This window comes from Dendrobates tinctorius, unplaced genomic scaffold (genome assembly GCF_039654945.1).
Source record: "Dendrobates tinctorius isolate UK_male_01 unplaced genomic scaffold, ASM3965494v1 ptg000312l, whole genome shotgun sequence".
Classification (NCBI taxonomy): Eukaryota; Metazoa; Chordata; class Amphibia; order Anura; family Dendrobatidae; genus Dendrobates; species Dendrobates tinctorius.
In genome coordinates, this window is record NW_027361979.1 from 6,172,412 (window position 1) to 6,194,051 (window position 21,640).

Here is a 21,640-nt window from a genome sequence, read left to right on the forward strand (position 1 = left end):
CTAACCTGAATCTCTTGTCCATGACTAGCTTTGTTCGTATTATTTTTTTCATGTACTTTATTCTCCTTTTCATGTTTAGGTATCTGGTGACACATCTAATGGGAGCTGACCTTAATAATATAGTGAAATGTCAGAAATTGACTGATGATCATGTTCAGTTCTTGATCTACCAGATCTTACGAGGACTTAAGGTACTCTAACCTTTTGCAGGTTGTGGAAGACTTTTGTAGCTGAAAACTAATCTTGTTTAGCCAAATTGATGGTGTTCCACTGCTTTTTTTTGTGTTGTATCAGAGTTAGATTATGAGTTTATGCAAATTGTCTCTTCAGAGAGGAAGAGGACAAGAACTCTAGTGCCACCTATAGGAAGTAGCAATCCTAAAAGTCAATGTCAACCCTTTAACGAGCCTTGTCACATGACTTAGGATAAAAGCCAACGCCAGATCGCAGTTTGCAGACATTGTGTTTCGGGGTACTGCCCCTCATCAGTGCAAAGTGTGAGATTTGGTTCGGTTGTGTGAAAGGTGTCTGACCGGGATCCAAGGGGTAACGTTTGTAATTGCGAGAGTGACATGTTAAGCATGCCGAGATGAGGAGACTTTGAAGCCAAAGTGCTCCTCTGGGAAATATGCAGATTGTCTCTTCACATGCACATCTAGTATCTAGATTTCAGAAAGGTTCATATTCACAAATAACACCTTCTATTTGTATGACTCGACAGTGTCACACCGCCTGCTAATATTAGGAAACTATTACAACCTGCTAAATGTGGTCAGAGTGGCAGTTCTGTTGAATGTATTTGGTGCTCCAAAGAGGGAATACCATCCTGCCTTTTACTACGTTCATTACATGGACATACTGATACATCCAATGTTGGGTCCCCGTATAAGATGCAGGCTAAGTATTTTAAACGAGTGATCAGCCAATTGCTTGCTCAAGTCCCTCAAGAGGACAAAAAACTTTGAAAAAAAAGCATAGTTACTACAAAATAGTACTGATAAAAATGTCAGCTCACAGCGCAACAAAAAAACCACACGGGTTTCCATCAATGTAGAAAATGAAACAGTTATGGGTGGCTACGTATTTTTTTTCTAACAAATTTCCGATTATTATTTTTTTTTTTTTTCACTACTTTAGAAGTTTGGTATCGCCATAATACTACTGACCTAGATAATCATATTGGCAGGTTATTTATACTGCACATTGAATGCCGTAAAATCAGTAGCCAAAAGAAATGTTTTATTTTGTAAAGTTATTACAAAATACTTTGTGGCAAAACCCTTGTTGTCAAGCACAGCAGTCAGACGTTTTTTAGTTGATGATGGGGTTTGCGCACATGACAGCAGGAATTTTGGTCCAATCCTTTTTGCAGATCATCTCTAAATCATTAAGATTTTGAGGCCATTGCTTGACAACTCTGAGCTTCTACTCTCTCCATAAATTTTCTATGGGATTAGGGTCTGGAGACTGGCCAGGCCACTCCATGACCTTAATGTGCTTCTTCTTGAGCCACTCCTTTGTTGCCTTGGCTGTATGTTGTGGGTCATTGTCTTGCTGGAAAACCCATCCACGACCCATTTTTAATGTCCTGGTGGAGGGAAGGAGGTTGTCACTTTTTTACTGTACATGGCTCCATCCATTCTCCCATTGATGCAGTGAAGTAGTCATGTGCCCTTAGCAGAGAAACACCCCCCAAACATAATGTTTCCACCTCCATGCTTGACAGTGGAGATGGTATTCTGTGGGTCATGGGCAGCATTTCTCTTCCTCCAAACACTGCCGAGTTGAGTTAATGCCAAAGAGCTCAATTTTTGTCTCATCTGACAACATCTTCTCCCAGTCACTCACAGAATCATCCAGGTGTTCATTCACAAACTTCAGACAGGCCTGCACATGTACCTTCTTGAGCAGGTGGACCTTACGGGCTCTGCATAATTTTAAACCTTTAGGCTATGTACCCACGTTGCAGAGATGCTACGGAAATTTTCTGCAGCATTTCCGCAACTTCCGCCGCGGGAAAAACGCATGGAATTCACATGCGTTTTTCCCGTGAAAACAATCATTTTTCACGCAATTTTCATGTGCGGAATTCAAGCGATTTGAAGCATCGCTTGGAATGTGATTGAGAGGTTGGTCACACTCGTCAAACGTAGTGCTTGTTAAAGTCTGAAATATCCAAATATAAAATTATATAGAGCGTGTGTTATCAGCTATAGCTTTCCCGCTTTCCTCACATGGAACATTTTCGTCTGAGGGAATTGAAAAGTTTCCTTCCCTTAGCAGCTGTTGATGGGCTGCAGTGCTCACGTGACATAACAATCTCCCTAGAGTGAGATCGGGCACAGTGTTTTATTTTTGTAATGATGACTATAGCAATTAATAAGTGGATGTCCAAGTAGTGGACAACCTGTTAATGTTAGGGGAGGAGGGTTGTTTTAATATAGCAGTGTAAATCCCATTGCTTTCTTTATACAATCTTTCCTGTACACAAAGTTGTAATAATGTAATATCCTAATGTGAGCAATTTTTCCATCCACTGACACTAAAGTGACTTGGAAAAGTCAGCTCTGGCCCACATGTCGTTGTATTCTGGCCTATGTAAATGTTACACCATATACTTGATTCTAGCTTAAAATGAAAATTTTGTAGCTGCTTTTCCTAGAACATCGCTTTGTGCCGTTCTTGTGTCAATGACCAATTGTTTAAGGGGCACCCTATTCATTAGTTTTCTTTGTTATTCACTGTCATTTAAATTGCAGATCCCTAATAATTTCCTTTTCTTATTTCAGTATATTCACTCAGCTGATATTATCCATAGAGTAAGTAGCATCTCTGATATGTTTCTGATATGTTTCTGATAATGCTATATGTGAACAAATGGTTAACCTTAAAGGGATACTTTGTTCCCAGACAATTAGTATTATCCAGAGGATATGCCACAAATGTCTGATGTGATTCGAATCTCTGGGATCTGCACCTATCTCGAGAATGGGTTTTGAATTTTTTTTTTCCTTTTGTAATGGAAGTTTGGAAAATAGCCCAACCAAGTATGTGTGTGTAGTAGTATGAAAAATTGCCAAAGAGAATGAATAGAGGGAAGGAAAAAATTGATCCAGCTTCTGATCCACAGTTCAAGGAAGCATGGTAAAATCATGATGCCGTATTTCTGAAGAGTTAAAAGAAAAAAAAAATTGAAACAATCGAGTCTTAAAGGGAAGGTGCCATCCCCAAAAAAATTTTTCAGCAATTGAAAAAATGTAAAGAATTAATGTTTACATTTTCTTAAAAAATATTATCATTTGTTTTTAATTTTGTAAAATATGAAAAATAATTTTAAAAAGTTTGGCATTTCCACTTGTTAACACTAGGGGGAGCAGATACTGAAATTTGGCACAAAAACCGAGTGTACAACTAGCTCACATTACTGTCCTGCAGTAATTTTGGGTGTACAGTGTCTATGATGTTTGATTTTGATATATGATAATGCCCTAAAATGGACACACTATGGGCGGAATCTGCTGACATGAGTGTGGTGTCACTCCTCTCCTCCCCTACTGGTTGCTTGCTAAGGGAAAAGAGAGGATGACATTTAGGAACACAGTGAGCAGCCATTTTGATGGGGCCTGTAAAGTTACTGACTGTCTTTACATGTAAATTCTGGATCAGAACAGGCCATCAATCAACAGAAATGTTTCCTGGATTTCTGTGGAGCAGACAAGAAGACGGTCCATCCATGTGTATAAAACACAGCGCTCTATGTACAATCCCTGCCACCGAACAGGGTGCCCCCCACAGACCAGCACACTGCTCTCCTGAAATACTCTGTGCTGCTGTCACCCAGCTCCTTCCTCCATATATCAGGCCCTGTCGCCTCGGTTTCACACATCGCCAGGACGGGATCTGAGGAGAGGAATGGGGTCTTCAGTCACCGAGGATGGCAGGCGGCAAGGATTCTGGGAGCAGGGTGACAGCAGCACAGAGTATTTCAGGAGAGCAGTGGGCTGGTCTATGGGGGGCACAGAGGGAGATATATGGTGGAGGGAGCAGGGTGACAGCAGCACAGAGTATTTCAGGAGAGCAGTGTGCTGGTCTATGGGGGGCACACAGAGAGATATATGGTAGAGGGAGCAGAGTGACAGCAGCAGCAGCACACAGTATTTCAGGAGAGCAGTGCACTGGTCTATGGGGGGCACAGAGGGAGATATATGTGGGAGGAGCAGGGAGACAGCAGCACAGAAATCCAGGAAACATTTCTGCTGATTGATGGCCTGTTCTGATCCAGATTTTGCATGCAGAGACCCCATTCCCCTCCTCAGATCCTGTCCTGGCGATGTGTGAAAGCGAGGCGACAGGCGCAGTCCGGGGTGACGCTGGGAAGCAGGCTGGGGGAGAATGGAGCCATACAGTAACAATAAAAATAAGACCCCTCTCTTCAGCTGCTTCACCAGCCCTCCCCTGACTGCACCTGACTATTACCCCCCTGTCCCGTGTGCAGGTGCTCAGCCAGAACCACCCTAGAATGGGTCCCCTTTTAGCAGATCGCAAATAATACCGCCATATAAATCATACACAATACCACCATGTATATCACACATAAAACCAGCAGGGTGACAGCAGCATAGAGTATTTCAGGAGAGCAGTATCACACGGCAAAGAATTAGATACACAGCTCAGCAGACAGTATCACACAGGAGAGGATTAGATACACGGCTCAGCAGACAGTATCACACAGGATAGGAATAGATACACGGCTCAGCAGACAGTATCACACAGGAGAGGATTAGATACACGGCTCAGCAGACAGTATCACACAGGAGAGGATTAGATACACGGCTCAGCAGACTATCACACAGGAGAGGATTAGATACACGGCTCAGCAGTCAGTATCACACAGGAGAGGATTAGATACACGGCTCAGCAGACAGTATCACACAGGAGAGGATTAGATACACGGCTCAGCAGACTATCACACAGGAGAGGATTAGATACACGGCTCAGCAGTCAGTATCACACAGGAGAGGATTAGATACACGGTTCAGCAGTCAATATCACACAGGAGAGGATTAGATACACGGCTCAGCAGATAGTATCATACAGGTGAGGATTAGATACACGCTTCAGCAGTCAGTATCACACAGGAGAGGATTAGATACACGGCTCAGCAGTCAGTATCACACAGGGGAGGATTAGACACACGGCTCAGCAGACAGTATCACACAGGAGAGGATTAGATACACGGTTCAGCAGTCAGTATCACAGGATAGGATTAGATACACAGCTCAGCAGACAGTATCACACAGGATAGGATTAGATACACAGCTCAGCAGACAGTATCATACAGGAGAGGATTAGATACACGGTTCAGCAGTCAGTATCACACAGGGGAGGATTAGACACACGGCTCAGCAGACAGATTCACACAGGAGAGGATTAGATACACGGTTCAGCAGTCAGTATCACACAGGAGAGGATTAGATACACGGCTCAGCAGGCAGTATCACACAGGGGAGGATTAGATACACGGTTCAGCAGTCAGTATCACACAGGGGAGGATTAGATACACGGTTCAGCAGGCAGTATCACATAGGGGAGGATTAGATACACGGTTCAGCAGTCAGTATCACACAGGGGAGGATTAGATACACCGCTCAGCAGGCAGTATCACAGGAGACAGTATTACAGATATGCCCACACTGGTGAAACTTCCAGCCCCCCCCCCAATTATACACTAGATTATGGGCTGTATATGTCACTGTCCTCCTCAGACAGCCATAAAATCTCTCATAAAAGCAAAGGTGTCAGATTACCGGAGATCACTGGGGCTGTGTGTGAGTGAGGAGGAGGAGACAGAGCAGGAGGACAGTGGAGCTGGAGCAGGAAGCACGGTGCAGAAATTGTAGCTCAGCAGATAGCACTGGGCTACAGCAAAATGGCGCCCAGCCACACCTACAGCAGTGAATGGTGCAGCCCACAGGGGCGTGCCCAGTTCTCTGCTAATGAGGCTGCATGGTGGGGTCGGGAGCCGACCGCAGTCTCCTATGTCCAGGGACGGCCATATTTGCAGACTGTATGAGTCCTCCACAGATCTGCAAATCAAGATGGCAGCGCCCAGTGGCTACATTAAAACATTATTAAGAACAAACCATAAATCCTGGTTAGTACAACATTTGCTTTAACAACATGTTTTGTTACTTACTCTTTTTTTGCAAATTATTTAAAATTGCGGCACCTTTCCTTTAAGAGTGCGTTCAAAATGCGTATGGTATTCTCAATCTTCTTTGTCCCCCCCCCCACTCTTCCTCTGCCATAGAGGATGCTTGTTTCCTGTATTTTTGAATTTTGCTACTGATTTTTAACTCTTCTGGAATAGACTTCATGATTTTATCATGCCTCCTTGAACTGTGGATCAGAAGCTGGATCAACTTCCTTCCCTGTGTCTAAGTAACAACATGCGGTGGCTTCTTTCACAGGCTTCTGTGCAGATCGAGCTACATTGAGGAGTGATTTGATTTCGGACAGTTATGAGATATTATGAGAATATACAAAAAAAAGAGGTGTAGAGCTCACCACACTTGTCCAGAAGATACATAGCTGAGGTGTCTGCATCAGTGGCTGCCATATCCTGCTGATGTGTCACCGCAAAATGGGGCGGTAATAGTGGTAGTTTTTGGCTTTTCATCCTATGAATTAAAAATTCCTATATTATGAATCTATAAAAATGAGGAAATCCATGTGAGGGTCAATTAAAAACTAACCCGATACTGGTGCACACAGGCACCCTTAATTGTAGCATACTATGATAAAGGTCACCTGTGTGCACCAGAAACCTGTCAGTTTTTAATAATTCTCACATAGATTTGTTCATTTTTGTTTTTTTTATTTCATTTATCCTCTTTTACCGCCCTAAGAGGATATGCAATAAATGTTCAGTATGGGAAAGCTATCACCAAAACCACTATAATGATTACCAAACTAACCCCCTAACCACTGTACTGATTACAAAGATGATGCTAACAATCATTCTAACATCATCCACTAATGACTACCAGACTACAGGGTGGGCCATTTATATGGATACACCTAAATAAAATGGGAGTGGTTGGTGTTATCAACTTCCTGTGTGTGGCACATTAGTGTATGGGAGGGGAGAAACTTTTCAAGATAGGTGGTGACCATGGCGGCCATTTTGAAGTCAGCCATTTTGGATCCAACTTTATTTTTTCCAATGGGAAGAGGGTCATGTGATACATCAAACTTATTGAGAATTTCACAAAAACAATGGTGTGCTTGGTTTTAACCACTTAGTGACGGGGCCAATTTTTTAATTTCTGACCAATGTCACTTTATGTGGTGATAACTCTGGAACTCTTCAACAAATCCCATTGATTTTGAGGTTGTTTTTTCATGGCACATTATAATTTATCCTAATGGTAAATTTAGGTTATGTTTTGTGCTTATTTATAAAAAATGTCAGAAACTTGACAAAAATGTAAAAATAATTTGCAATTTTCAAACATTGAATGATTATCCCTTTAATCCAGATAGTCATACCACAGAAAAACATTAATAAATAACATTTCCCACATGTCTGCTTTACATCAGCACGATTTTTAAAATGCTAATTTATTTTGTTCGCCTTTTAGGATGTTTAAATGAAATTTCCAAAATTTATTTTTTTAAGGGATCTATCCAGGTTTGAAGTGACTTTGGGTTTTCTATATATTCGAAAAACCCAAACTTGATACCATTTTAAAAACAGCACCCCCCTGACATATTTAAAACTTCTGTCAGATTGTTTATTAACCCTTCAGGAGATTTTCAGGAATTAATGCAAAGTGGCATCATGATAGGAATGAAAAAGTATTTGTTTACCACCTAAATGTCGCTAACTTCTGAACTGACCACTATAGCCGGGAGACTCTGAGGCCGCTATTTGGCCATGAACCGCTATGGCAAACATCAGGACCACACAATCATGATCTCGGTGTGTCAATTAGGGTAAAGCAGAAGCCTCCACAATCTATTAACCATTTATTTGATGTAGTCACTTTTGACCAGGGCTGTGGAGTCGGTAAGCCAAACCTGCGACTCCGACTCCTCAATTTCCCTTACACCGACTCCGACTCCGACTCCCACACATATTGCTTATATTTAAGTGAAAAATTTATTGTAGTACAATGTGAACCTCAGACATTTAATCATTTTTATGATCCAATAATCAAGATATTTAGAACAGAATATATATTGGTGTACTACCCGGTTTTCATTCTTTTTGGTACAGATACGATATGGATAGACAGATATGGATAAATGGATAGATAGAGCAGATTTCTAATCTGCTTTTGCTATTGAAAACATTATCTATGAGCTCAAAAACCTTTCAGGTGATGCAGTTTTTTAAAAAGATGATCGGCTTTTGCAGCTGAAAAACGTATCCTCAAAAAACACAGGAAAAACGCTGTGTGTGAATGTAGCCTTAGATCAGGAATATAACAGCCATTTATAGGACATTTCATAACTTTCCCAAATTCCTATGAAAAAATATTCAGCACATCCTGCATTGAATTACTGTACCCAATTTATTATATATTTTAGGAGTCGGAGTCGGTCCATTTTATACCGACTCCAACTCCGACTCCGACTCCACCAAAATGAGCACCGACTCCACGACTCCGACTCCACAGCCCGTTTTGACAGCAGCAACTAAGGGGTTAAACAGATATGGTTGGTGCCAACACCGATCATTTGTGATACAGCAAGTTGTCAGCTATAGTGTACAGCTATCAGCTGCTGGATTGTCACCTGTATGGGGATGATATTCCCTTATATCTCAGGTCAGTAAAAAGACGTATTGGCTGTCATTAAGGGGTTAACTTTATTCTTTCATGAGTTATTTACAGTTTTATGACCACTTATAAAATGTGTTCAACATTCTGCCCCTTGTGTTGGATTGTCAATGCAACCCTCTTCTCCCACTCTTCACACACTGATAGCAACAGCACAGAAGAAATGCTAGCACAGGCTTCCAGTATCCGTTGTTTCAGATGCTGCACATCTCGTATCTTCATAGCATAGACAATTGTCTTCAGATGACCCCAAAGATAAAAGTCTAAGGGGGTCAGATCGGGAGACCTTGGTGGCCATTCAACTGGCCCACGACGACCAATCCACTTTCCAGGAAACTGTTCATGTAGGAATTCATGGGCCTGACTTGATGGTATGGTGTGGTATATGGGGTACAAAGATACTGGCTAATCGTTACTCAGACGCGTCCGCTCTTCGCCAGTCGTTACACTGGCTGCCAATTCATTACAGGGTACAATTCAAAGTACTTGTTCTCACCCACAAAGCTCTCCACAGTGCGGCACCCCCCTTACATCTCCTCCCTCATTTCTGTCTATCGGCCTAACCGACCGCTGCGCTCTGCAAATGACTTTCGACTAACCTCTGCCCTAATCTGTACCTCCCACTCCCGACTCCAAGACTTCTCCCGTGCTGCGCCAATCCTCTGGAATGCTCTACCGCAAGATATTAGGACCATCCACAATTTGCATAGTTTTAGGCGCTCGCTCAAAACACATTTGTTCAGAGCGGCCTATCACATTCAGTAATCAAAGTCATGTTATGTTTGTGTGTGTGTAGCCCATTCACTATCTCCATCTAACCCCCACCCCCTGAAGATGGCTGGACCGTCATTGTAAATACATCATTGTAAATACAAACCTATGCTTCGCATCTCCCCCACCTCATTGTAGATTGTAAGTTCCACAAGCAGGGTCGTCTTATTTCGCTTTAATTATTGTATTGTTAACGTTGTTACTTATGACTGTTGTTTGAAACTGTTCAACTGTAAAGCGCTGCGGAATATATTGGCGCTATATAAATAAAGATTATTATTATTATTATTATATAGTGGTACAAAGATAGTGGGACCATTCTTCATCAATGGACACCTCAATGCCTCTGGATATCTGAAATTGCTACATGATCATGTGTTGCCCTATTTATGCACTGAAGATGACACGTTCCCTAGTTTTTCCAGCAAGATGGTGCACCACTACATTATGGGTGTCCCTTAGCAACAACACAGAAGAAATGCTAGTCTATGCAGTGTGTCAAGTGTGGAAGAAGAGGGTTGCACTGACAATCCAACACAATGGGCAGCACTTTGAACACATTTTATAAGTGTTAATAAACTTCTAAATAGCTCATGAAAGAATAAAGTTATGTTAAAACCAAGCACACCATTGTTTTTCTTGTGAAATTCTCAATAAGTTTGATGTGTCACAGGACCCTCTTTCCATTGGAAAAAATAAAGTTGGATTCAAAATGGCCAACTTCAAAATGGCCGCCATGGTCACCACACATCTTGAAAAGTTTCCCCACTCCCATATACTAATGTGCCACATACAGGAAGTTGATCTCACCAACCATTCCCATTTTATTTAGGTGTATCCATATAAATGACTCACACTGTACTGTACACCTTACCGTGTACCGTACTGCTCTCATGAAGGAATGGTTTTTGGAAGATTCTAGATACGTTTTACAATCCAAGACAATCTCTTAAAGGGAAACATTGTGATTGATCTTCAGGGCTGTTAAACCAAATGGGAAGATAGGTAAGAAAGCTAAATATTTATAAGCTCAGCATTCTCCCTGCCATCTGCCATCAGGTTGGTCATTCTTGGGGTGTGTTGACCGCTTACTTTTAAAATCTTTGGATTTTTGTCTGCAGTTCCCAACAGTAGAGCTTATAAAATTCACCTTCCTCAACCATTATAGATGATTGCACTCAAATATGTTCTTTACATATATCCTGTCAGGTTATTCCATTGCGTATATCTTATTTATAATTTATATTTTATTTGCTTGTGTTTTACATCTTGTGTTTCTCCTCATGTCTGCAGGACTTGAAACCTAGCAACCTTGCTGTAAATGAAGATTGTGAGCTGAAAGTGAGTGGCCCTGTATTGCTTAAAACAATTGTCCTGTAATGAAGCCCCTTCATTAACATGCTGATCACTTTGTTCCCTGACACCTGATATTTGGCGTATCACCCCCGACACACGTTTCAGCCAATCTTCCTCAGAAGGGGGAAGGTATTCTGAGGAAGATTGGCCGAAATGAGCATCAGGGCGACACTGACGTGGTCTGGGTAAGGTAACTCTACTCCTTGCTGTATCTTGATGATATGACTATATGTCTTGGGTCGTTTGGCTGAGATTATAATTGTTCCTTGGACTTATCCATTGACCGCACACTCCAGTGCTCTTGTGACCAATTTCTTTTGCACTTCACTGTGTGGGTAATACGCCTTTGGGTTGTCTGCATACAGGGCACGGATTATTTGAAAATAGACATTGAATGTCTTGGAATTACTTCAGTGTAATATATTGGACTTTGCACTGTTTGTAATACTGACCCCGGGGATAATCCAGCACCTCCCAGCATTTACTCGTTCACTTGTTAAGCTGCTTAGGCTAGGTTCAGATTTGCAGATGTCAGGGCTGCCAGTTCCTCCGTGAAGCCCCGCCCACTGCCGCACCTCCGTTCAGCTCCGCCTACGTCTGCATGCGGCCTGCATACCTATTTTTAACATTGGGTATGCAGATGTGTGCGGATGCGTCCGCATACATTGCTTTGACGCTGCGGCGACTGCAACAAAATCCAACATGTTGCGTTCGACGCAGGTCGCTGCAGCGTCAAAATGACACATCCGCATGGACTGCGTACCTAATGTTAAAGATAGGTACGCAGGCCGCATGCAGACGTACGTGAAGCTGAACAGGGGAGATGCAGCAGTGTGGAGCTTCACGAAGGAATTACGCAGCCCTCCGCAGCTCTGACATCCACAAATGAAACCAGCCTAACTCCTCTGTTGCACATTGCACTTTTTGCCACTGGCACTTTTCAGGAGTCTACCTCATTACTTTGATTTATGCTTTTTGTATTTTTATCTCACTTAGAATGACTGTAATAACTTGCATTATAGTCACTGTGATGGGTGGTTCATAACCTTAGCCAGTTGTTATCTTTATACATGACTGGTGCAGACAGTTTTCCATGTTGGATGATTTGTATGTATGTGCACCATATTGAGTGTCTGGTCTTACTATAGATATCCCTTCAAGATGTTGGCTATACAGATTAATCCCGGACACACTCCTGTTCAGTTTTTCATTTTCTGTCATTTTGGCATCTCCGTTCTTTATATGTGTTATCAATTTTTTTGTGTCAATGAAATGTATTCATTTAAACCTGATGGTTGTTGGAGGACCCTTTTTTTCTCTGTAGGGTTTTTGTATATCTCTATAGTTGGGTGCCCCAGTTATATCAGTATGGAAAGCATTTTTAGGCATTCTGAAATATAAACATTAGTTCCCTTCCAGAAGTTCTCCTGCATAACTAATAGATGAGAATCCTCTGTGCTGTCCGTTTGCCATAATGGTAAGGCTTGTTTCACATTTCCGTTTTTTGGCGTCCGCCAAAGTGTGAAAAACGGATCCGTTTCCGTTTTTACACAAACCGATGCTACCGGATCCGTTTTTGGACGGATCCGCTAAAATTCTCTGGGGAAAAAACGGCGGATTTTGACGGACGTAAAAAAACGGAAGTGTGATCCACCAAGAGGTTGTGCGAATGAAAAGAGAAACCTTACCCTTTGTAATCGGACATGTGTGACAACTTTATCAAAGCGGTTAGGAACAATCTCCAAACTAAGGACCCAGGAGACCCATCTTTGCATCTGCCTGAGTAGGCAGGACTTTTACTGAATGTGTTTTTGTCCATCACTTTATCCTTTCAGGAGTGCACCAGAAGGAATTGGTAAAGCTCATGCGCCATCTGTCTATATCATGGACATGACAACAAATACAACTTTTAAGTGTTCTTTGAGTGCATTATTTTTTGCTAGTTACCATCTTTCTGAAACCCGCTTGATCAAAATTGTATACAAAGCCAGAAGTGGAAAGAGATTTCCTATTAATGCTTTGATCCTTCATAATACCTTGCCGTATTCAAATCTTATGTGCTTGATATAAAAATATACCAAAGCTGTACCCATGGTATAATATTGCATTCGTCTTTTTGTTGAGCCCATGAGAGGATTTCCTCAAATTGCTTTAGTTTGCATGGGAATAAGGAAGTTTGCCATTGACTTGTTTCTTCTATAATTTTCCAGCAATGAGAGATTTTACCTTTGTATAGTGTTCAGCTCGTTTCCCTGGAGCCTGGTCTCTGTAATTATAGTGAGAAGTGTAGCAAAACGTGGGCTTGGCTGGGCTTTATAGTACTACTAATACTAACTTGCCTTGCTAGAAACCAGGATGTAAGGACACTGCACAGCTCTGAGCTGCTCTAGAGAGAACTCGAGTATACCCATTTAAGCCTAGTATCATTAGTTTAATACCAATCTTGAATTCGATGGTAATGCATTTCTAAGGAGTCTTGCATGTTGCTATATTTTCATATGATATACATTTTGTTTCAGGGTTGTGTGTTTTTGTGAATGCTACATTTAAAAATGTGCTGTATGCTGCACTAGATATTGCTAAATGTTCCATATTCCCCTAAAGACGCACTATGCTAACTATAGGTGCACTATCCTCCCGCTTGAATGCATGAGGTCTTGTAAGGGCTTTGTGCACACGGTGGGGGTTTTTTTCTTCTTCTTTCACTGCAGATTTTTCACAAAACCTGAGTGGTTTCCTGATGCCAGCAAAGTGAATGAGAATCCTGAAGTGTCACAAATTGCTTATTTGTGATTTGCAGATTTAAATTTGCAGGACATCAATTCTTTCAGCATTTTTTTCCTACAGATTTCACCCATACTAATGAGTGGGGGAAATCTGCGCTTAAAACGCACATTTTTGCCAATGCATTTTTCTTGCCAAGAGATGCAGAAGTAGTGCAGAAACTTCTGCACCAGATACTTAACATGTGCACATACACAGTGATAATAGTGGTAAATTGCAGTTTCTTCTTTTAATGTGGTGATGTCACTGGAAATCATAAGTATCTTGTAGTTGATATAAAATAATTCATGTAGAGTTTTTGAAAATCAAATTTTTTTTCCATAATAGATATTTGTGTAGATATGCATTGCTGTATCAGCTATTCCATTATTGTAGACCTTAATGTCTGCTAATATAACTTTCATAACGGCATTTATACCACGGGAATTGGTAAACTGCTCGAGTCCCTAGGCTTATTGCATTAGGGAACATCTGTCATAAGGATTTTATACCTCAATCTATTGGCACGTATGTACAAGCGCTTTTATGATTAAATCCATATCGCAATTGTAATCTGTTTTTTTTTTTTTTTTTTTTCGTGTTTCTCAGCAATCCAGTCACAAATTTATATGCAAATGAACTGCGAGTGCTTCGGGGAGGGACACTGCACATGCAGCTTTCCTGCCCTTCTTCCACTTTCCCCATTGGTCTAGTGTGTCTCACTGACAGCTGATGGGTCCTTCTTGTTTCAGTGATTTGCTTCCTCCCCCCCCACACTCGTCCTGTCAGTGATACAAAGGAGGCAGGGCCAGAGAGCTGCATTGTCAATGTCCTACCATGAAGCACTTGCATATGATTTCAAAGCTGAATTGATGAGACTCTAAGGCTGTGTTCACACTTTGTGTTTTTGATGCATGTTTGTTTTAAGCTGCGTTTTATAGCACCAGCAAAAGCTATGAGATTTCAGATCTCTCCAGCACACACATTGTTTTTTTTCCAAACTGAATTTGAATACTGCAGTGTTTTTGAAAACTACAGCATGCCACTTTTTTTTTAATTGTTCTTTCAGTGTATTTGCAGCGTTTTTTTTCACCCATAGAAGGCAAAGAGGAAGTGCAAAAAACACAGGTATAAGGTTTTGCTGCGTTTTTGGGGCAGAAAACTTGTGAAGTTGCATCATTTTATTTTTGGTGGGAGGGCAATAGACTAGACAAATGTCAAGACAAATGTACCTGATCAAAATGCAGCAAAACCTGCTTCTTGTTAGCAGCTTCTCTACTGCCAAGAGAGCAGCTTTTGGCTGCAGACAAAAACACAGCTAAAACAAAACATGTGAACATAGCTTAAAACCAGGGCTGTGTTATTGATGATACCATTATAGATTATTGGATATCGTATAATTAAATCCATTGTGCCTTTTCCTACCCCTTTCTATGTCCTGGCTTCCCTTACATTCAATAAACTTCAAATAATATATGTTAAATTACACTCCCTTGCATGGGAGTCCATAACTTGGACTTGGTTTAATAAGTTTCTAAATAAAAATTTATTGAAAATAAACCAGGGCTGTGGAGTTGGTAAGCCAAACCTCCGACTCCTCGATTTCCATGACTCCGACTCCCTCATACATGGCTTATGTTTAAGTTTAAGTGATAAATTTACTGTAGTAAAATGGTAACATCAGGCTTTTAATTATTATGATACAATAATCAAGCCACTTAGAACATAAAATATATTTTATTAGAATACAACTTTAGAACAAAAAGCTTTTGTATATTTACAGTTTATTATACACTATGCAGTAAGTGGAAAAACCGTTTTCAACAAAAACGTGCTGAATATCATTTTTGCGGTCTATGAATTTGTTCTGAGAAATAGTATCGCCTCCATCAGATCCTCCTTCATAGATGACCTCAAATCTGACCTAATTATTTTAAGGCCAGAGAACAACCTCTCTACACTAACTTGGGTTGGTGGCAAAGCAGTAACCACATGGGCAACATCTCTAACAATTTCAGGGTTGTATAAAGGAATTGCCTCATGCACAGTCAGTTTTGAAGAACGATTGAACTCTTCTACTTTGAGAGCAAGTGAAAAATGTTGCTGAAATATGGTCAATCTGTTTTCTGTGGGAGTGGAATCTTTTTCCTTGCGGCAATGCTTTGCCTGCTCCATGTCGTCCAATTTCTTTTTGAAATCAAACTCCTCATCTGATGAGGATGAAAAAACGGCAGGACCAGAGTCCTCTTGCTCTTGGCCATCCTGTAACCCACTCATCCTAATTAGTGATGAGCGAGTATACTCTTTGCTCGGGTGATCTCCGAGTATTTGGAAGTGGTCGGAGATTTAGTTTGTCGCTGCAGCTGCATGATTTGCGGCTACTTGACAACCTGAATACATGTGGGGATTCCCACATGTATTCAGGCTGTCAAGTATCCGCAAATCATGCAGCTGCAGAGACAGAAACTAAATCTCCAAGCACATCCAAATACTCGGAGATCACCCGAGCAACAAGTATACTCGCTCATCACTAATCCTAACTGCTACCTCAATCAGAGCTTCTTTTTCTTTAGTAAGCTGTTGATCATCCAGCAATATACGATGACTCGGGTCCACATAAATAGCTGCCAGAAGAATTTTATTTTCTAATAGCAGTGTCTCTCTCCGTTTCATTGAAGCAGCAATGCCATCTGCGATTAAACCTCCTCTTCGGGACAGGCAAAACAACAAGTTTGTCCACTCCTTTATAAAAAATGCCAGGAGTTAAATCCCCAGCTTTTAATTTTTTAGTCACTGTAAATGGGTGATGAAGCAATTCCTTCAATTCAGCCACTTGTGTCCATTGACCTTCATGTAGTGCTATGTGAGGGTTGATCATATCTACAAGGAAGGGTTTCAGCTCAAGTAATTTCTCAATCATTAAATAGGTGCTGCCCCACCAAGTGGCTTGATCCACAATTGCCACCTTTTCCAGCACGTCTCTTAAAGACTGAATCAATTTTAGGGATTCTGGCACAAATGGCCAATTTCCTCACTTTGCTAATCAGAGTTCCAGAATGTCCCTCTTGCAGACTATATTTTATTGCCAGCTGCAGCGTGTGCATGACATAGCGCATGTGATGAGTAGGAACGAGGTGTGAAGCAGCTTCAACAAGATCATTAGTGGAATTGAGAGTCCTCAGTGGTTGATACCCTTTAATGGCTAACTGAAAAGATAGTAATAAATTGCAAGCTTTCGAGACTACTCGGGTCTCTTCATCAGGCATATAGACTAATACAAAATCTGAAGAGTCACATATTTATACACAGCACAGAACTGTCATTATGGGAAGGTGATAAACAGTTGTGTCCATAAATATTGGAGCAAGGCTGAATTCTCACCGCCACACAATAAGAGAAAAAATAATTGATCTGTCTGTTGCCAAACATTTTTGTATGCCTGATCACATCACCTGAAATATCTGGTATTGAAGGTAACTTCAAATCTCAGAGAGACAGGAGACGACCTTTGACACACTCAGTGCAGGAATGAATGTGTAGCATGGATTTATGTTTTTTTTTTTTTTTTACATCTATTAAGGAAATTTTCTCTTCAGACCTTGTGGGGGCATCACAACACAAAACCAGACCCCAATCAGAGGACAATAAAACTTTCACTCCTTATCTACGAACTGTTCCAATATTTATGGACACAACTTTATCATTCTCCCATAATGACAGTTCTGTGTTGTGTATAAATGTGACTCTTCAGATTTTGTATTAGTCTATGCCTGATGAAGAGACCTGAGTAGTCTGGAAAGCTTGCAATGTGTTACCATCTTTTCAGTTAGCCATTAAAATGTATCAACCACTGAGGACTCTCAATTCCATATATTTTTCTATCCACTGGCTAAAGGCCCAGTCACACTTAGCGATGCACCAGCGATCCCGACAACGATATGACTCGGTCAGGATCGCTGGTGCATCGCTAAGTGGTCGCTAGTGAGCTGCCAAACATGCAGATGTCACTAGCGATGTAGCAGCGGTCGGGGGTCGCTACTTACCTGTCAGACGTGACGATGAAGACGTCCTGTCGCTCGTTGGCGCCAGCAGTAAGCGGCCGACAAGAAGCGGCCCAGGACGTTCTCGCGCGATCAGCAATAACCAGCGGGGGAGCCGGTCGGAGGTAAGTAACACACATAGCGATATCGCTAGCAATATCGCTGCTGCGTCACAAATCGGTGCACTTTAGCGATATTGTTAGCGATATCGCTTAGTGTGACGGGGGCTTAACACGGTACAAAGATATACTGTATATCTTTCCTGTACTGAGATGAATGCAGTCATTCCTTAGCTGTGTGTTTATTTTTTTCCCCTTATCTGTAGAGGCGGAGCTTCACTACTTATCATGAACATAAACTGCAGATTCATCTCCGCTAAAAGTCTAGACCTTACATCAGGAATAGGACAGACATTTATAGGACATGCCATAACTTTACCAAATTCTTATGAAAAAAAAATATTCCCCATAAACTGCATTGAACGACTGTACCCAATTTATTATATAAGGAGTCGGTACATTTTAGACCGACTCCACCAAAATGAGCTCCGACTCCCACTCCACAGCCCTGCTTAAAACAGACTTTGCAATTAAGGTATGGCGTTAATCTGCATGATGGCGCCTGTGCATACTTCCCATTAGTTTGAGATATAAAATACTCAGGAAAAGTTCCCTTCAATATCATGAAGTTTTGAAATATAATTTCAAAGAATCATCTCTACTAAATGTTATTTTCATAGATCCTGGACTTTGGTTTGGCTCGGCACACAGATGAGGAAATGACCGGCTATGTGGCCACAAGGTGGTATCGGGCACCTGAAATCATGCTAAACTGGATGCATTATAATCAGACAGGTATATAAATTTCTTTAATATCATACAGTACAAGCTTTCACTACTACTGGCTTCACAGTTTATAAACCTGCCAGATCAAGGGATATGTTTTTTCTAAGTTGATATGGATGCTATGTCATCTTTAGGTTGCTGAAAATAGGTGTGTGCATATTTTTGAGACCCCTGTAACCAATTTACATAAAATGTATCACTTTTGAACGCTTCACGACTTTACCTGAGCATTAAACATAGCAAATAAAGAAGTTCAGCAATTCCTCCTTTAACCTCTATTTCTATGGTCTACCTTGTGATCCAAGCTTACTAGTATAAATAGTTGTATAGCTCAGTACTACCACCTTGTGGAGGTGATGTGTATCACAGAATCTGTACTAAATACCCTATAAACAACACCACCCGTATTGCTTTTAATTTTCTTACAGTTGTGGCCAAAAGTATTGACACCCCTGCAATTCTGTCAGATATTACTCAGTTTCTTCCTGAAAATGATTGCGAACACAAATTCTTTGGTATTATTATCTTCATTTAATTTGTCTTAAATGAAAAAACACAAAAGAGAATGAGGCAAAAAGCAAAACATTGATCATTTCACACACAACTCCAAAAATGGGCCAGGCAAAAGTATTGGCACCCTCAGCCTAATTTTTGGTTGCACAACCTTTAGCCAAAATAACTGCGACCAACCGCTTCCGGTAACCATCAATGAGTTTCTTACAATGCTCTGCTGGAATTTTAGACCATTCTTCTTTGGTAAACTGCTCCAGGTCCCTGATATTTGAAGGGTGCCTTCTCCAAACTGCAATTTTTAGATCTCTCCACATGTGTTCTATGGGATTCAGGTCTGGACTCATTGCTAGCCATCTTAGAAGTCTCCAGTGCTTTCTCTCAAACCATTTTCTAGTGCTTTTTGAAGTGTGTTTTGGGTCATTGTCCTGCTGGGAGACCCAGCTTTCTCACACTGGGCCCTACATTATGCTGCAAAATTTGTTGGTAGTCTTCAGACTTCATAATGCCATGCACACGGTCAAGCAGTCCAGTGCCAGAGGCAGCAAAGCAACCCCAAAACATCAGGGGACCTCTGCCATGTTTGACTGTAGGGACCGTGTTCTTTTCTTTGAATGCCTCTTTTTTTCTCCTGTAAACTCTGTTGATGCCTTTGCCCAAAAAGCTCTACTTTTGTCTCATCTGACCAGGAAACATTTTTCCAAAACGTTTTAGGCTTTTTCAGGTAAGTTTTGGCAAACTCCAGCCTGGCTTTTTTATGTCTCGGGGTAAGAAGTGGGGTCTTCCTGGGTCTCCTACCATACAGTCCCTTTTCATTCAGACGCCGACGGATAGTACGGGTTGACACTGTTGTACCCTCGGACTGCAGGGCAGCTTGAACTTGTTTGGATGTTAGTCGAGGTTCTTTATCCAACATCCGCACAGTCTTGCGTTGAAATCTCTTGTCAATTTTTCTTTTCCGTCCACATCTAGGGAGGTTAGCCACAGTGCCATGGGCTTTAAACTTCTTGATGATACAGGAGCATTCAGGTCGTTGGAGATGGACTTGTAGCCTTGAGATTGCTCATGCTTCCTCACAATTTGGTTTCTCAAGTCCTCAGACAGTTCTTTGGTCTTCTTTCTTTTCTCCATGCTCAATGTGGTACACACAAGGACACAGGACAGAGGTTGAGTCAACTTTAATCCATGTCAGCTGGCTGCAAGTGTGATTTAGTTATTGCCAACACCTGTTAGGTGCCACAGGTAAGTTACAGGTGCTGTTAATTACACAAATTAGAGAAGCATCACATGATTTTTCGAACAGTGCCAACACTTTTGTCCACCCTCTTTTTTGTTTTGTGTGGAATTATATCCAATTTGGCTTTAGGACAATTATTTTTGTGTTTTTTCATTTAAGACAAATTAAATGAAGATAATACCAAAGAATTTGTGTTTGCAATCATTTTCAGGAAGAAACTGAGTATTATCTGACAGAATTGCAGGGGTGTCAATACTTTTGGCCACAACTGTATAAATTGACTTGTTAAATACACTGAGAATTTTATTGTTGGCTCCTACTCAAGTGAAATGTGAAGCACAACCACATTTATACTGTGTTATGCTTTGCTTATATAGCGCTATCCTATTCCACAGCCATGTACATGCATTATCATCATTGTCCCCAATGGGCTCACAATCTACTTTCCCTATCAGTAAGTCTTTGGAATGTTCATCTGCTTGGCAACAATTCATGATCTCATACACTTTACACTCTTTCTGCGCCCATAATATCACTTGTTTGATGGTCACAATCAGTAGACACACAATAACTGCATTTTACTCATCACTGACTGAGGTACCATTTGTTATACGTACAGCCTCCACATGTTTCACTGACAAACAGCGTCCTCGGGAGCAGAGGCTAATGATAAAGGAGTCATGTTTTCAGAGAAAGCAAAATCTCCTCTGTGGCATGCTCCTAACTGCCTGAATAACTAATACATTCTCTTCCTAAAACACATAATCTTACTCGTGTGCTTTATTTTCTTAATGCCAGTTTCTTAGTCACTTAAAGGGGTTTTCCGGTCCAAATCGATAATCCTGCAGTCACTGTGTGACTCCAGACTTATGAATCCCCTCAGCGTACACACTGTGCGCTGCGGGGATTGCTTGGTTTCTGACCTGGGACCGAAGGATATGTCTGTGTTATACATACTCCTGGCCAGTGGCAGTTTACGCATGTACATATAGCAAGGTCGCGCCTGTAGTCAGCCTTGTCCCCTTGATGGCTGCGTCACATACAATAGAAGTGTATGGTGCGAGGCCATGCCCACTGACCGGGAGTATGTGTAACTCATACGTATCCTCCGGTCCCAGGTCAGAAAGCGACAAATCCCAGCAGCACAGAGTGCGTGCCCTAGGGGGATTCATAAGTCACACAGAGTGTATTGATTTGGACTGAACAACCCCTTTAATTATTAACTGCGTATGTCCCTGTACTTGATCTCTAAGAGATTAACTGATTCTCAGT

General features: G+C 41.3%; 1 protein-coding gene across 2 annotated transcripts in view; it reads left to right on the forward strand.

Moving 5' to 3' along the window:
* The window catches only part of LOC141073705 (mitogen-activated protein kinase 14), a 120,985-nt gene that overhangs the window by 44,034 nt on the left and 55,311 nt on the right, over positions 1-21,640 (forward strand). For both annotated transcript variants that reach the window (XM_073561064.1, XM_073561063.1), the window contains exons 4-7: positions 80-191; positions 2,790-2,819; positions 10,911-10,958; positions 18,516-18,630. In XM_073561064.1, the coding sequence (XP_073417165.1) occupies positions 80-191; positions 2,790-2,819; positions 10,911-10,958; positions 18,516-18,630 (305 nt within the window). The remainder of the gene's footprint in view (positions 1-79; positions 192-2,789; positions 2,820-10,910; positions 10,959-18,515; positions 18,631-21,640) is intronic.